The following is a 15395-nucleotide window of genomic DNA, read 5'->3' on the forward strand; positions in this document are numbered from 1 at the left end:
CATCCTAGCCTTCAGTCCCACCTTCACATCCCTAAGCAACAGGCTACAGAAATACTTAGACACCCTCAAAACCTGGCTAAACCACTGGCACATCTCCATCAACCCCACCAAAACCCAATTCATAGTTTTCCGAAATAAATCCCGTCTCTGCCCTGCACGCCACAAAGTCCACATAACAATGTATAATACACCCTTTGTTGAAACTAACAGACTAACTTACCTAGGAATTAAATTTCAAAATAACCTGCATTGGAACCATCACCTAGACGACATCCACAGGAAAGCTTTAAGCCGTTTTCGAGCACTCAGATCCCTAACAGGTTTCACATGGGGACTTAAACCCACCCAGATAATTAACGTTTATAAGACTTTCATCCGACCATTAATAACCTACGCCTCCCTGACATGGATCACAGCCCACCCAACTGAATACGTTAAACTTAATAGACTCGACCGACACGCCATACGTATAGCCCACCATCTACCTACAGATACACCCTCTGCCAATTTCACCCCCTATTATACCTTCCCAAAAATAACATCATACCTACATAAACTACGCCTCCAATATTTGACAAGAGGCACACTCCATAACAACCCTATAATTAAAGAAGCCCTACCACTGTCACCCCTAGCCACCGCAATTCTAAACGACAACCGCACTCCAGAAAATTCCCATATTTTCCCACCTCCCATCACCTAACTTCCACCACCTTCCCACTGTCACCGCCACAAAGTCTCAACAATCGCATATCATAATAGAAAGGATGCTCCTGACCACAGTGACACATCACCAGAATAGCGTACCGGCCGACTTAGGCACCACAAGTGCTGTCACAGATAATAAGTGAAAGTGAAGTGAAGTGAAATCTCTAGTAATTCTCAAAGAAAGTGAAAAATTTCAGTGAATTTATCATGTGAGTGTTTCAAATTGTATACGTGAAAATGAATAATATTACAATCACCAGTATTATTACTAAAAGATTATTACTATTATTATTGCTTTTCAAAACATTATTATTATTATTATCATATTATGGCTATTAATCAAAATTATCACTACTTCCCTGGACAGCAATAATAACATCTAAACGGACAACATAAACATTTGGCTATCATAATTATCATTCTCATTATTAAATTACTGTCATTATTATTACTATTTATTTACTAAATATTTTATTTCCATCCTATGCAAAGATAAGAATTCAAAATATAAACCGCCACAAGACGAGACCAAACCATCAATGAACACATACTTACTACTACCGCATTGTTGACAACACTGACAGACCCACTAACACAGTGACCACTACGACTATGAATGACATTCCAAACAAACATGTGACTAGTAGTACTACCACAGGTGTTTATAAACAAACAAATAACACCAAGACAAGACAGACCGTACCCCGCAAAAGACGTACTAAATAGTATAAACCACAGTATAAATAAATATTAAATATGTAACTTGTGAAATACAAAGTGTATCGTATTACCAAATACATATGTTACAAATAAAAAACAAAACGGACCTAAAAACTATAGCCAAGCAAGAGGCTCCACGAAACAAGAAATTTACCTTTAAAAATGTGTAAAATATATAACTTGTGCTAAATTTATAATTATTGTAAATTGATACATATGTACTGAATACGATCAGCAAGAAGGACTTAAAGACTCTAACCAAAGAAGAAGCTCAATGAAACAATTACCAAATGTAAATATATATGTAAATACAAATGTACAAAGAAAGAATTCAATAAACGGGATCTAGCGGGGGAAGACTATGGGGGGGTGTGGTGCGGGTCCTCTCCGTGGGATGGTTCCCCTTGGCGGTCCGGCGACCTCTGCGCCAAATCAACAATATAAATGACGTATGTACAACACATACAATCTGTCAAAGGACAGGAATGAAATAACCTCAGCAGCAGCAGCAACCTCCACGGTATGCACTAGCCTTGCGTCTTGGGTGGTGTGCTAAGTCCCAACTGACGAGCCTAACTTAGCACACGAGGGCGAAACGCAGGCAACCAAGAATGAGTTAGCTGGAAAATTTATAATGTCCAATAATGGACCATTATATTGGTATTATAAATTTACTCATTCGGGACAAATATTTTAGGTTCCCTATGGGAATCCAACATCTACATCACTAAATTTATCTGTCAATTTAATTGCAGAATCTGCCAAGCTTTCTATATCTTGCATTCTACCGGCGATTCTATGAATGAGCGTTCTCCAAGTTGTCCTGTTTCACACTGCCTCCTTTAGTTGTTCCAGGGTGAGGGTGGTGTCTGCTTTAATGGTGTCAAACTAATGAGTCCTCTGGCGACCTGGTCTTCTTGTACTGCTGATCATTCTTAGCATGATTGCTTTCTCCAATGCATCTAATTGTATAACGTGGCCAAGTATGCTAGTCTCAGTTTCATTATCACACCAACCAATGATATACAGGGCTTGATGCACTCTAAAACTGCCTTATTGGTAATTTGTTCAGTCCATGGTATTCGTAAGTCTTTGCCAACACCAGAGCTGAAAAGCATCGATCTTCCTTTTGTCTGCCTGTTTCAGCATCGAGCTCTCACATCCATACATGAACAGTGGGAATATAATTGCATTGACTAATCTGCACTTAGTAGCCAAATTGATATCTCTGTTTTTCCAGATCAGGGACATAGTCATCATAGCGATTCATCCAAGCGAAATCCGTCTTTTAATATCAGGACCGCAACTTCCACTTTGACTGATTCTGGCTTCCAAGAAGATGAAATCCTCCACACTCTCTATTTCCTCCACATTTAGCTTTAGAGAAACTGTACCACACTCGTCTATAGTCATAATTTTGGTCTTTTTAATATTGAGATAGAGGCCCATTTTTTCACTTTCATCTTTGAGGTGGGAAATTAAAAGCTTTAGATCTTCTTCTGTTTCTGCCAGCAGGGTTGTATCATCGGCATATCTCAAATTGTTTATAGTTCTTCCTTCAATAGATGATGCTGATTCCTGACAGATCCCCAGCCCAAAACCATATCCATGTTAAAAAAAACATTAGAGTATAACGTAAGGAGGATTGGAGAGAGGTTACAACCTTGCCTCACACCTTCTTATACCTTCATCTCTTCACCAATGTGGTCTCCAAGTTTGATGTAAGCAGTTTGGTTCCAAAACACCTTCATGTCAATGTGTCTCAGGATCAGGTGCGGCTTGTTCTATATGTTCAGTGGTTCAGTGAACTTTGTCTAGAAATAGGTAACTCTTAGTAAAATGGTTTATCAAGGGCCTATTAATTTAATTATCTCTGAATATTCGTGCATGTAGCAATGATTTTGACATCAACACTCAGTTGCTGTTTGGAAACAGCAAAGATGTTCAGTTTCTGGACTGTGGGCAAGGGGGTGTGGGAAGTAATGGGGGTGCGCTAGGCCATGGGTTATGAGATGCAAGGATCAGTCATTGCTTGTGAGTGGACCAGTGATAGACCCAAGCTACATTGGGCAGCCACTAAATTAGCCGAAGCACTGTCTCAAAGTGCACAGTTAAAATTTGTCATTTGTGGTAGTTTTTGAAGGGATTTCAATTTTATAATTTTGCATTTTTTTATATAATTAACCACAATGTACCAGAATATTTTGGTAACTAGGTGTATGATATGTAGCCTAAGTTTATGTAATTAATGTAAATGTTTAATTACCGTAGTAAATAAGTGTTGTATGAAAATTAAATAGCAAAATACATCAAGACAAAAGCATAAATAACAGTAATCTGCCTAAAAAAGTTCTTGAAGAAGTTATTCCAATGCCAGAAACATCTTCAACATCAGATAAAACTGGATCAGCTTGAGGGAATTATGCCTCATTTTCTCTCTTTCATTTCTCATTGTTTTGTCATTTGAGCTGCAGCCATGCACCTTCAAAGGAAAGTTGAATTGCTAATCAAGCAGTATCACTGTTTTACACCAATGTTAACATCAAGTAAATATTAACATGATATTTTTCAAAGCAGTGTATCCTCAGATGTTTCATCCATGCAACACCACTGCTCAGAATATCATGTTTAACATTATTAAAAGTTTTTTCATAATCAATGAAGCAAGCAAGAATAGTTCGTTATTGGTCAAGACATTTTTAACTCTTAAATGCACAGCATTGCATATGTGCAAAGGAGAATATACTTCCTTTTTATATCTGCTTTATGATTTTACAAGTGTTCACTTACTTCTGCCTTGCAGACAAGCTCGCTAGGGGTTGCTAGTGTATTAAAGAAATGAACAATTTTTATTTTATGACTTTTCTTGCTAATCAGCTGGATGGGGTAAACTTTAAACAGTTAAGGTAAAACAAATAAAATGTATTTACCTCACAAAAATTGAAGGGTGGCAGTAGATATAGTAATCATACAGCTTTGCATATACCAATGCGTAAAACATTCAAAACTCTTAACATTTTGACTGATCCAAATAAATAAAAACACGGTATGTTAAGTTTGACAAATAATTTAAAAAAATATTTTTCTGGTAACAATCTATTATTTTTGAAATAAAAACCGTCATATTTAAAAGAAATAATAAATTATGCATTTAACACACTGAAGACAGAGTAGGTGAAGTTAGATCTTACACTGTGGCCTGAGCATTTTGGTGTGTTTTCACATTTTTATACAAAAGTAACCGATAACCTTACTTGCTGACACAAACCTATTGTGGATTCAGCTACATTTGAACTACACATGCATACCTTGTTTTTCACAATTGGAGAAAAACCACTAACTTTTATAAATACATCTAAAAAAACATTTTTTCAATTTTAATTTTTTAAAATTTTCACAATGCATATTAAAAACATGAACAGTTATATATTCACACACACCATGATATATTTATGAAACAAAACATACATACAAATTATTGAAAAGTGAAAAAATACATTAATTGTGGAAACTGGCCATACAAGAGCATGCGGCTAGGAAGCTGCTTTGGTAGTACCAACTTAGTATCATGATACAATAAGGTTCAGATGATGTGCTGCTACCTGGTATTCTTAATGAACTACAAGTACTATGAAATGTGTTTGTGTACTCTGCTAACGTTTTTAGTATATTGAAGTGGTTATAAAAGCACTACAACTCAACGCCGTACGGCATACGTTGCTTAACCTCCATGTGATATTACCATCGATGCACGGCGCACGGTGCTCGTCTACAAAGTGTTAACGGTTAAACTAAACATGGATTGACATACTGCTTACATCATACATAAGATGCTTTAAGTTCAGTCTTTCCCCATTTTTAAGGGACAGTGTGATTTGAAATGTAAATGATGTTGTCCTCACATCAGTTAATTTCTTTTTCACAACCAGGCACTTCAAAACAATATTATGTGGCATAGTACCTCAAAAAAGACATTCAGAACAGTGATAATAGTCAAGAAAGATTTTGAAGATGTGATTCACCAACTTACCCTAAGACCAGCCAACCAGTCATTTTCGCTATAGAGAAGGTACACTGGAGCAGTTATTTTACTAAGATCGTAGTCAGGAGGTGACCATTGACCATACTTTGCCTTGTTTCCAAAAATTCCATAGTCATATTGACGGAAGTGACCTGTAAAAATACAAGCTTTATTAAAATCTAGTGAAACTCATTTGCATTGAATATGAAGAATTGTATATGCTTGAATATTCTGGTGGAAAACAGGTGTATTTGCTTTGTGTGGCAGCATCCATATGCAGTGGAACTCTTTGCTTTGTACTGTGTTATCCTGTAAAATAAGTTTCTAAATGTCCTAAAAATTCTGATGTTAATACATTTACTATATCATGTTTAAATTTTGTAGTTAATCTACAACATAATCAAACAGCAGAATTTTCAACTTACAAATACAGGGATATTCTAAATGATTGTTGGGGTTACAAAAATTCATAATTCATAGGGCAATTGACATAGGAATATGAATCTTGTTTATTGGTGTACTGTAACTCATAAAGTTATTTTGACATACATAGTACATTACAGATGCTCGATATGTGCACCTTGTGTTACTCTACACACATCTACTCGATAGTCCATCTCTTCCCACACACGAGTCAACATGGCAGCGGTGATGCTTTCGAAGGTGGCTTGGATGCACTGCTTCACTTTCTGAATATCCACCAGTAGAGGAGGAACAAATACCTGATCTTTAACATATCCCCACAGGAAGAAATCGCATGGTGTAAGTTCTGGTGAACGTGGTGGAAAGGGTAAGAGCATCAGATTACCTTCCGTTCCACGTCCCATCCATCGTTGTGGGAGTTCTTGGTTTAAAAATGCTCTAACCTCCCTGTGGAAATGAGGTGGTGCACCATCCTGTTGCAGCACGTAATCATCCCTGTCGTCACTCAACTGGGGTAACAGCTATTCGTGAGCATGTCCAGGTGAGTCAGCCCTGTAACTGTCTGTTCATTGAAGAACAGGCCATAGACCTTTGTGTTTGAAATGGCACAGAACACATTCACCTTAGAAGAGTCTCGCACATGTTCCACATTACAATGGGGGTTCATTGCACCCCAAACGCGAACGTTTTGTTTGTTTACCTTTCCACTTACATGAAAAGTAGCTTCGTCACTGAAAACTACTCTGTCAAGAAAACCATCATCTTCTTCAATCCATTCCTGCAGTGCCATGCAAAAGTTGAAATGTAGGGCTTTGTCATTGGCTGTTAGAGCTTGACAGAATTGTAGGCGATATGGCTTTACCTTTAGGTGCCTTCGTAACACACGCCATACTGTGGTTTGAGGAACTTGCCCTGCTACAACTCATAGTTGATTTCTTAGGACTACGGAGATAAACGCCCCTAATCCAATTCACATCCGCTTCTGACACAGCGGGATGCCCACTGCTTTTCCCTATGCACAAACAACCTGTATCCATAAATTGTGCGTACCATCTGCGAATAGAGTTGTCAGAAGAAGGCTCCTTCCCGTATTTTGTCCGAAAATGGCGCTGGACTCGGGTAACGGATCGGTGTTGATGAAATTCAAGAGTACAAAAAGCTTTCTCCTTATAGCTAACTGCCATTTTGTTAAACACAGCTAAAACAAAACTTTGAGAGTTTGTCTAACCATTACTGCAAAAAATAAAAATGGTACATTTTCCACATTTTCAAAAATAAATTTACGAAACCCCGACAATCATTTAGAATAACCCTGTATTATTCTCCAGACTTTCTCTCATAACTGGTCTATAATTTTGTTTTATAGATCTATTCCTTTCTCAATACAATCATAAGTATAAAATACAGTACTTTTTTTTTTGTTAGTGGCTTTACATCGCACCTACACAGACAGGTCTTATGGTGACGATGGGATAGAAAAGGGCTGGAGTGGGAAGGAAGCAGCCATGGCCTTAAATAAGGTGCAGCCCCAGCATTTGCCTGGTGTGAAAATGGGAAACCACGGAAAACCATCTTCAGGGCTGCCGACAGTAGAATTCGAACCCACTATCTCCCGGATGCAAGCAAGCTTACAGTTGCGGGCTCCTAACCACACGGCCAACTCGCCCAGTAAATATAAAATAAACTTATGGTATTGAAATTTTGTTTAGTAAATACCAAGCTTTTCAGTGAAAGTCATGATTTTTGTCTTTAATTGACTGAAGTCATTGAATGGAAAACTCATTACACCCATTTTTCTTTTTCTTTTTTGCTATTTGCTCTACGTCGCACTGACACAGATAGGTCTTATAGTGACGATGGAACAGGAAGTGGCTAGGAGTGGGAAGGAAGCAGCCGTGTCATTAATTAAGGTACAGCCCCAGCATTTGCCTGGTGTGAAAATGGGAAACCATGGAAAACCATCTTCAGGGCTGCCGACAGTGGGGTTCCCTTCGAACCCACTATCTCCCGAATACTGGATACTGGCCGCACTTAAGCGACTGCAGCTATCGAGCTCGGTCACCAATCATCATCATCATCATCATCATCATATGAATCAACTCTTTTTGCCTGAGTGAAGTAAATGAGTGTTCTCTGCTTTGTTCTATCCAAGTAGACTCCTTCCTTTCGCTTTCGGTTCTACTGCTACGTAAACTCTCATGCTTCAAGTTCCTGAATAATAATAATAATAATAATAATAATAATAATAATAATAATAATAATAATAATAATAATAATAATAATAATAATTTCTTCTTTCTTTCTTAATCCGTTTACTCTCCAGGGTTGCCCCCCCCCCCCCCCAGACCCAGTGAGGAATCCCACCTCCACCACCTCAACAGCAGTGCCCTGGAGTGTGAGACCTTGCGTCAGGGAGATACAACTGGGAAGGAGGGCCAGTGGCTCACCCAGGTGGCCTTATCTGCTGATCAAGGGCCTTGTGAGGGGATGGGAAGACTGGAAGGGATAGACAAGGAAGTGGGAAGGAAGCAGCCTTGGCTTTAAGTTATGTACCATTCCAGCATTTGCCTGGAGGAGAAATGAGAAACCACGGAAAACCAGTTCAAGTATAGCTGAGGTGAGAATCGAACCCACCTCTCTCAATTAAATTCCCGAGGCTGAGTGGACCCCATTAATAATAATTTCTTTAAGGAAAAATAAGTGCTGCATTTGAATCTTTCTTCTAATAGAAAATTATATATTCAATCCATAAAAAAATGTCCATGTAAGGAATACATGATTTTATCTTCAGTAAAAGGTCTGAAGATATTTTTGTCAAGCAGTAGACTATATAGTAGTGCACTGCTGGTAGAAACTTTTGCCAAGCTATGCATGGCAGGCTGTGTCCAATACACCAAGAGCTTGTGCCATCTGGCTGCTTAATCAGTCAGTCACTACTGATCTGCATTTAGGGCAGTCGCCCAGGTGGCAGATTCTCTATCTGTTGTTTTCCTAGCCTTTTCTTAAATGATTGCAAAGAAATTGGAAATTTATTGAACATCTCCCTTGGTAAGTTATTCCAATCCCTAACTCCCCTTTCTATAAACAAATATTTGCCCCAGTTTGTCCTCTTGAATTCAACTTTATCTTCATACTGTGATCTTTCCTACTTTTAAAGACATTACTCAAACTTATTCATCTACTGATGTCATTCCATGCCATCTCTCCACTTTAGTCAAGCAGCTCATCTCCTTTCTCTCAAGTCTTCCCAGTCCAAACTTTGCAACATTTTTGTAATGCTACTCTTTTGTCAGAAATCACCCAGAACAAATCGAGCTGCTTTTCTTTGGATTTTTACCAGTTTTTGAATCAAGTAATCCTGGTGAGGGTCCCATATACTGGAACCATACTCTAGTTGGGGTCTTACCAGAAACTTATATGCCCTTTCCTTTAAATCCTTACTATAACCCTTAAATACCTCATAACCATGTGCAGAGATCTGAACCTTTTATTTACAATCATATTTATGTGATTACCTCAATGAAGATCTTTCCTTATATTAAGACCGAGGTATTTACAATGATCCAAAATTGGAACTTGCACCCCATCAACACAGTAATTAAAACTGAGAGGACTTTTCCTATTTGTGAAACTCACAACCTGACTTTTAACCCCGTTTATCATCATACCATTGCAGTTGCTGACAATCTTGTAACTTATTTATACTCTGTGCAGAATAACATCATTGCAAAAAGCCTTATCTCTGATTCCACTTCTTTACACATATCATCAGGGGCGGCCGTACCTTATGTGCTGAAGTGCTGCTGCACATTGCCTGTAGGAAAAATAAATTAGTTTAAAAATATTATCTACAATCAAATACAATGCATTGAAAAAGGCGTCAGCCAAAGAATAGGAAATTATTCAACTCCCCTCACAACCAGGTAACTACTGGGGCACCCCATGCTGGGTGCTGTGTGGTCACAGCTCAGCGAGAACTAAGCTTTTAGCCAGAAATGAGGAACTCTGCCTTTTGCGCATGCGTGCCCAACGTTTCCGATACAAAGAGAATGTGTTCCGACAGGCTGTGGAAACAACAGTCAAGACATCACTTCACAGCGATTCTTCGTTTGACCACAGAGAGGCAGCACTAGCACTAGTCACACTTGCATTACGACCGATATGAGAACGTGGCAGCTGGCACCCTCTTGACTCAGCGGTAGTATTTAAGAGGGGATCGCTCAAAGCAAACGGGAAAACAAAATACTGTAAAGCTGTCCCCGCCAGGTATTTTAATACCAAAGAGGATAGAATACTACCAACTTGCCTATTCCATAGCCACATTTGTAAATCGATGAACTATAAAAATTGTACTTTTTATATTGTCAAAATAATGGCATGATATTGTGATTTTCTTTAATTAAAAATCTCTGGTTTATAAATGTCAACATAAAAACATAACATGTAATTTTGCATTAAGACGTTGCTGGTTTTATTTGAATGATGTTGGTAACATTGCAAAGTTATGTTTTTGCACGCTCACACCAAGTGTTTGAGTTGGTGAATATTTTGCCATTGCAGGTGTTATTGTGTGTTTAATTATATAGGTTTATAGTTTTTTATGAGGAATGTGTATATGTGTTGAGGTTGTTTGCTTGTTTGTTCAGTGTGGAAAACTCAGTGGAGAGTCCCTTGAAAACCACATACCACCGGGCGAGTTGGCCGTGCAGTTAGAGGCGCGCAGCTGTGAGCTCGCATCCGGGAGATAGTGGGTTCGTATCCCACTGTCGGCAGCCCTAAAGGTGGTTTTACGCGTGGTTTCCCATTTTCACACTAGGCAAATGCTGGGGCTGTACCTAAATTAAGACCACGGGCGCTTCCTTCCCATTCCTAGACCTTTCCTGTCCCATCGTCGCCATAAGACCTATCTGTGTCGGTGCGATGTAAAGCAAATGGCAAAAAAAAAAAAAAAAAAAAGAAAACCACACACCGGAATGTTTCTAAATATTTTTATTTTTTGGAGTGGGGATGGGTTACAGCATACAACTGATTTTCTGCACCAGCTGCCACTGCATATCATTGATACATATATATATATATATATATATATATATAAGAAAACATAAAGGTCCAATAATACTGCCTTGAGGAATTCCCCTCTTAATTATTACAGGGACAGATAAAGCTTCGCCTACTCTAATTCTCTGAGTTCTATTTTCTAGAAACATAGCCACCCATTCTGTCACTCTTTTGTCAAGTCCAATTGCACTTTGCCAGTAGTCTCCCATGATCTACCCTATCAAATGCCTTAGATAGGTCAGTTGCGATACAGTCCATTCGACCTCCTGAATCCAGGATATCTGCTATATCTTGCTGGAATCCTACAAGAGCTTCAGTGGAATAACCTTTCCTAAACCCGAACTGCCTTTTATCAAACCTTCGCAAACATGTCTAATATAATCAGAAAGAATACTTTCCCAAAGCTTACATGCAATGCATGTCAAACTGACTAGCCTGTAATTTTCAGCTTTATGTCTATCACTCTTTCCTTTATACACAGGGGCTATTATAGCAACTCTTCATTCATTTGGTGAGAGGTGCTGGTCCCCATGGTCAGCTGTCCTAAGAATGGTTTTCAGTGGTTTTCCATTCTGCACTAAGGCAAATACCGAGACAGTCCTAGTATAGGCCATGGTCGCCAACCCCTTCACCTTTTCTGAACATCTCCTTCACAGTATCACATCTCCCTGGCCTAAGAGACGGCGTTACGATCTAGCAGGACCACCATCCCCTTCATTGACGGAATGAAAATGTTTTAGTAATAGTGCTAGTAGTAGCAATACCAATCTTTTGTTCTGGTTCATACAAACACACACATAATATTTGTATAGCATACATTCTAATCAGCTTACCAGGATCAAAAAGACTGCCAGAGTTAATTTCTTGAGCATAGTGTAACAATTGCTTTACGGAGGCACCAGCTGGAGTATGAGCAATAATACTTGGCAGCATAGTCTGAAAGAGAGGGAAAAAAGATATGTAAAAATATACCTGGATGTGCATGTAATAAATATACCAATTAATGTTCATTGACAGTTTTCTTAATTTTTTGTTTAGCTCATGCAACCTTGAAAAATGTCTACTGCAAAACTTTCTGCATGGAACATATGATATTGTATTGGTCGGTCGGTCGGTCGGTCGGTCCGTCGGTCCGTCCGTCCGTCCGTCCGTCCTGATCTGCATTCAGAGCAGTCACCCAAGTGGCAGATTCTCTATCTGTTGTTTTCCTAGCCTTTTTTAAATGATTGCAAAGAAATTGGAAATTTATTGAACATCTCCCTTGATAAGTTATTCCAATCCCTAACTCCCCTTTCTATAAACAAATATTTGTCCCAATTTGTCCTCTTGAATACCAACTTTATCTTCATATTGTTATCTTTCCTACTTTTAAAGACATCACTCAAACTTATTCGTCTAATGATGTCATTCCCTGCTCTCTCTCCACTGACAGCTCGGAACATACCAGTTAGTTGAGCAGCTCGTCCCTTTCTCCCAAGTCTTCCCAGCCCAAACTTTGCAACATTTTTGTAATACTATTCTTTTGTCGGAAATCACCCAGAACTTATCAAGCTGCTTTTCTTTGGACTTTGTTTATGAAATAGAATTTACTAATCTGGTTTCATGACAAAATTTAGATGTTTATTCAATTAAGACTTATATGAATAATTTGAAGTGATTAAGAATGATATTAGGAACCTCCATTTTTTGCAGGTGTTTCACACAAAATGTTGTCATGGTTCCTCTGGCACCTATTAACAGTCCAACAACTTTAATGCTAGAAATTCCATAGGAGAGTTTGAAATATTCTATTGGTAGCTTTTTTCTTGGTCTATCACATCAGGCAGGCTGGAGTTGACTTGGAATCTGACAGTTCAATCCTAGACCACGGAGCTGTCCTTTTTGCGGTCAATGGCTATTTTGTCATTCTGTCTGTTGCTTCCTCCAGTGGCAATACTGTTCATGGAATTCCTTCACACACTTCCAGGCATTGCTGGGAAAGGGCATTTGCTATCTTCGTCCAGATTCTGTGATGGCTGGTGTTCCTTAGGAGCTCCCCTCTTGGACAAAAACTGATAACGTGTGCAAGAGTTTTGGTCTCGCTGCAGTGGTTCTGTCCCGGCTTTGTGCAACATTATACTGTAGCTCGAGGGCTTCTGTTTGGTCAAATATCGACAAATCTTTCAGGGAAATAAGTACACTGGTTTGTTGATGGGTCCTTACTGTCAATATTTATTATACCTTTGTTAATTCAATCAATCATTGATCGTACATGTTTCGAGAAATGACCATTTTCTTCATCAGCGATAATAACATCATATCTGTTAGCTTGAGCATGATGGCCAAAATCTCCTTATTATCTAAGACCCTTTCATTGATAACAATTAATACATTAATTACTACCATACTTAAAGTTTTATGTTCACTAAAGATTGTTGTGTCTGTTCTTGCCTTAATGCTGAAAACTCATTTAAAAAGTTTTTATAAAATGCCACTATTTTTATACAAATTAACTCAGATATTGAAAATTTATAAAAACTGGTGGTCTTGATTGCTTGAAGTTATTAAAATACCTGTAGTCCAGCTACGATGAAAAAATGATCTTATCATTCATATTTTTGGCTATCTATGTCTTATATTCAAAATGTACTGTTCCTTTTTATGTGCTTCAGTAGAGCAATCTCATTCTATGATATATTCTAGCCCAATTTAAAACAGAACTGATCCACCAGTCGTGCTGTGTCTTTGAAATATGATGAGTGTGCCAGCTAGACGTTCTTCTTATTTATAATGTATGTGACGTTGGTGACGAGTATTAGCTCTCCCCAACCATATTTCGAATACTGCATTTGTGTTTTTTTTTTTAATTGTGTCATTCTGAATTATTTCAGTCTTGTATTCTACAAGTACCTTCTACGTGGCCTTGCCCACTTTATTTAATTGATACCATCTTCGTCATTGTCACCATAAGATTATATTGCTGTAATGTTTTCTCTTGCAATCCTTAATCTTGGTCTGGTAAAATTACGTGCCCTAAGTTGGTGGGCGAGTCTATGACTTTCGCTTTCCGTTCTGTGGGGCTATGCTCATTATCGGTGTGGTCCGCGATGAGTCTTGCCTTGAGTATGATGGAGGAAGGACGTGTGATTACTCCGCTCCGGCATTTGGTTTCTAAATGCGACATGAAGCCTGGATAGATGGCATTTGTATGAGGGCTTGCCCTCAAAAATCTTCTCAAACACATTTCAACTGAACGTCCTCTGAGCTATTTAGTTTTCTTATGATGTGTAAAGTATAATACTTGAGCCTCTACGTAAGTAACGTGTTTCTGCAGCTTCAACCAACATGTAAGTCTCTTCTTAAATTCTATTCCTTTGGCCTCTGGATTCTATTGAAGGTGGTGTACAAACGGTGTGTCTCAAGATTCCTGGTGTGTGAAACTTCTAAAAGCGTCCATCCTCACCTTCTTTGATTTTAGTTAGGGCATTCTTTTATTCGGGTTCCCTATTGTATTTTGATAATATCGCCTAACTGTTTCTGAAAGGCGTGGGTAGTGAAATTTAAGAAGGTTACTTCCAAAAAAGAATTATGATTTCATATTTCTTCTAATTTGAAAAGGCAAATTGGTTTATATCTATCTAACGTTTTCGGAAAGTTATGTGTAATTGGAAAAGTAACTACGCTGTTTATAAACTATGGAGCACGAGAGGTTTCACCTGAATTTCAGTGAAATGTTTTTCTGCCACATTCTAATTCAGGTTAATTTTATTTATTCTCCTAAGCCTTCTTTTTAATTATGTTTTTGGGGTTTCTTTCCCTCCGGTATTTGTACCATTGTTGCTCTTGTTTGATTTTGGTGGTTGCTATGGACGCATGGGATGTTTACGTTTCCATAGTAACCGGTTGGGTTGATCTCTGCTACTATTTTATTATCATTATTTTCTTGGGCAGGCCAATTTAAAGACAAAAATGGTCAATTTTGTGAGTTATTAAAGTCTTTCAGAGTCTCAATCCAGCGGTTCATGGCATATGTTCTTGAAGAGGTGCAGCTCCTTTCCCATGAACACCTCTTAATTCTTTGGTATTTTGGGTATGTTCCTTTGCTTCATTAGTCAGACAAAGGTTGAAAATTCAATTCCCCTGCTCAGCATCAAGATTGTGTGTTTTCACAAAGTATTCATTTCCTCTACATAGGGTTGGCATCAGAAAGAGTATACCACCATAAAAACGACCAGGTCTACATGGGTGACATGGTTTGCACCGTTGACTCTACCAGGGTGTGAGGAAAAGTAGCAGAAGAAGAAGAATGATATAAAAACACTGGGGAAGGATAATGTCATTATGTCTGAGTACCAAAGGACAAATTTTGGAAAAGCTTAGGTGAGAGAAATGTTCCAATGACACTTATCAGAACCATGTATGTTAGAGCTGTCGATAGATTAAATATGTTGATCAATTAACTGAATACCTTTAATCAATTAATTGG

General features: G+C 38.3%; 1 protein-coding gene and 1 pseudogene across 1 annotated transcript in view; both read right to left on the bottom strand.

Annotated features, from left to right (window-relative positions):
* The window catches only part of LOC136866517 (lipase 3), a 105992-nt gene that overhangs the window by 13512 nt on the left and 77085 nt on the right, over positions 1-15395 (bottom strand). Inside the window, exons 6-7 of the mRNA XM_067143564.2 lie at positions 11764-11866; positions 5459-5601 (exon numbers count right to left, since the gene is read on the bottom strand). Coding sequence (XP_066999665.2) covers positions 5459-5601; positions 11764-11866 — 246 coding nt within the window. The remainder of the gene's footprint in view (positions 1-5458; positions 5602-11763; positions 11867-15395) is intronic.
* Positions 5980-6677, bottom strand: LOC136866518 (uncharacterized; annotated as a pseudogene).

The sequence above is a fragment of the Anabrus simplex genome, chromosome 3 (genome assembly GCF_040414725.1).
Source record: "Anabrus simplex isolate iqAnaSimp1 chromosome 3, ASM4041472v1, whole genome shotgun sequence".
In the NCBI taxonomy this organism is placed as follows: domain Eukaryota; kingdom Metazoa; phylum Arthropoda; class Insecta; order Orthoptera; family Tettigoniidae; genus Anabrus; species Anabrus simplex.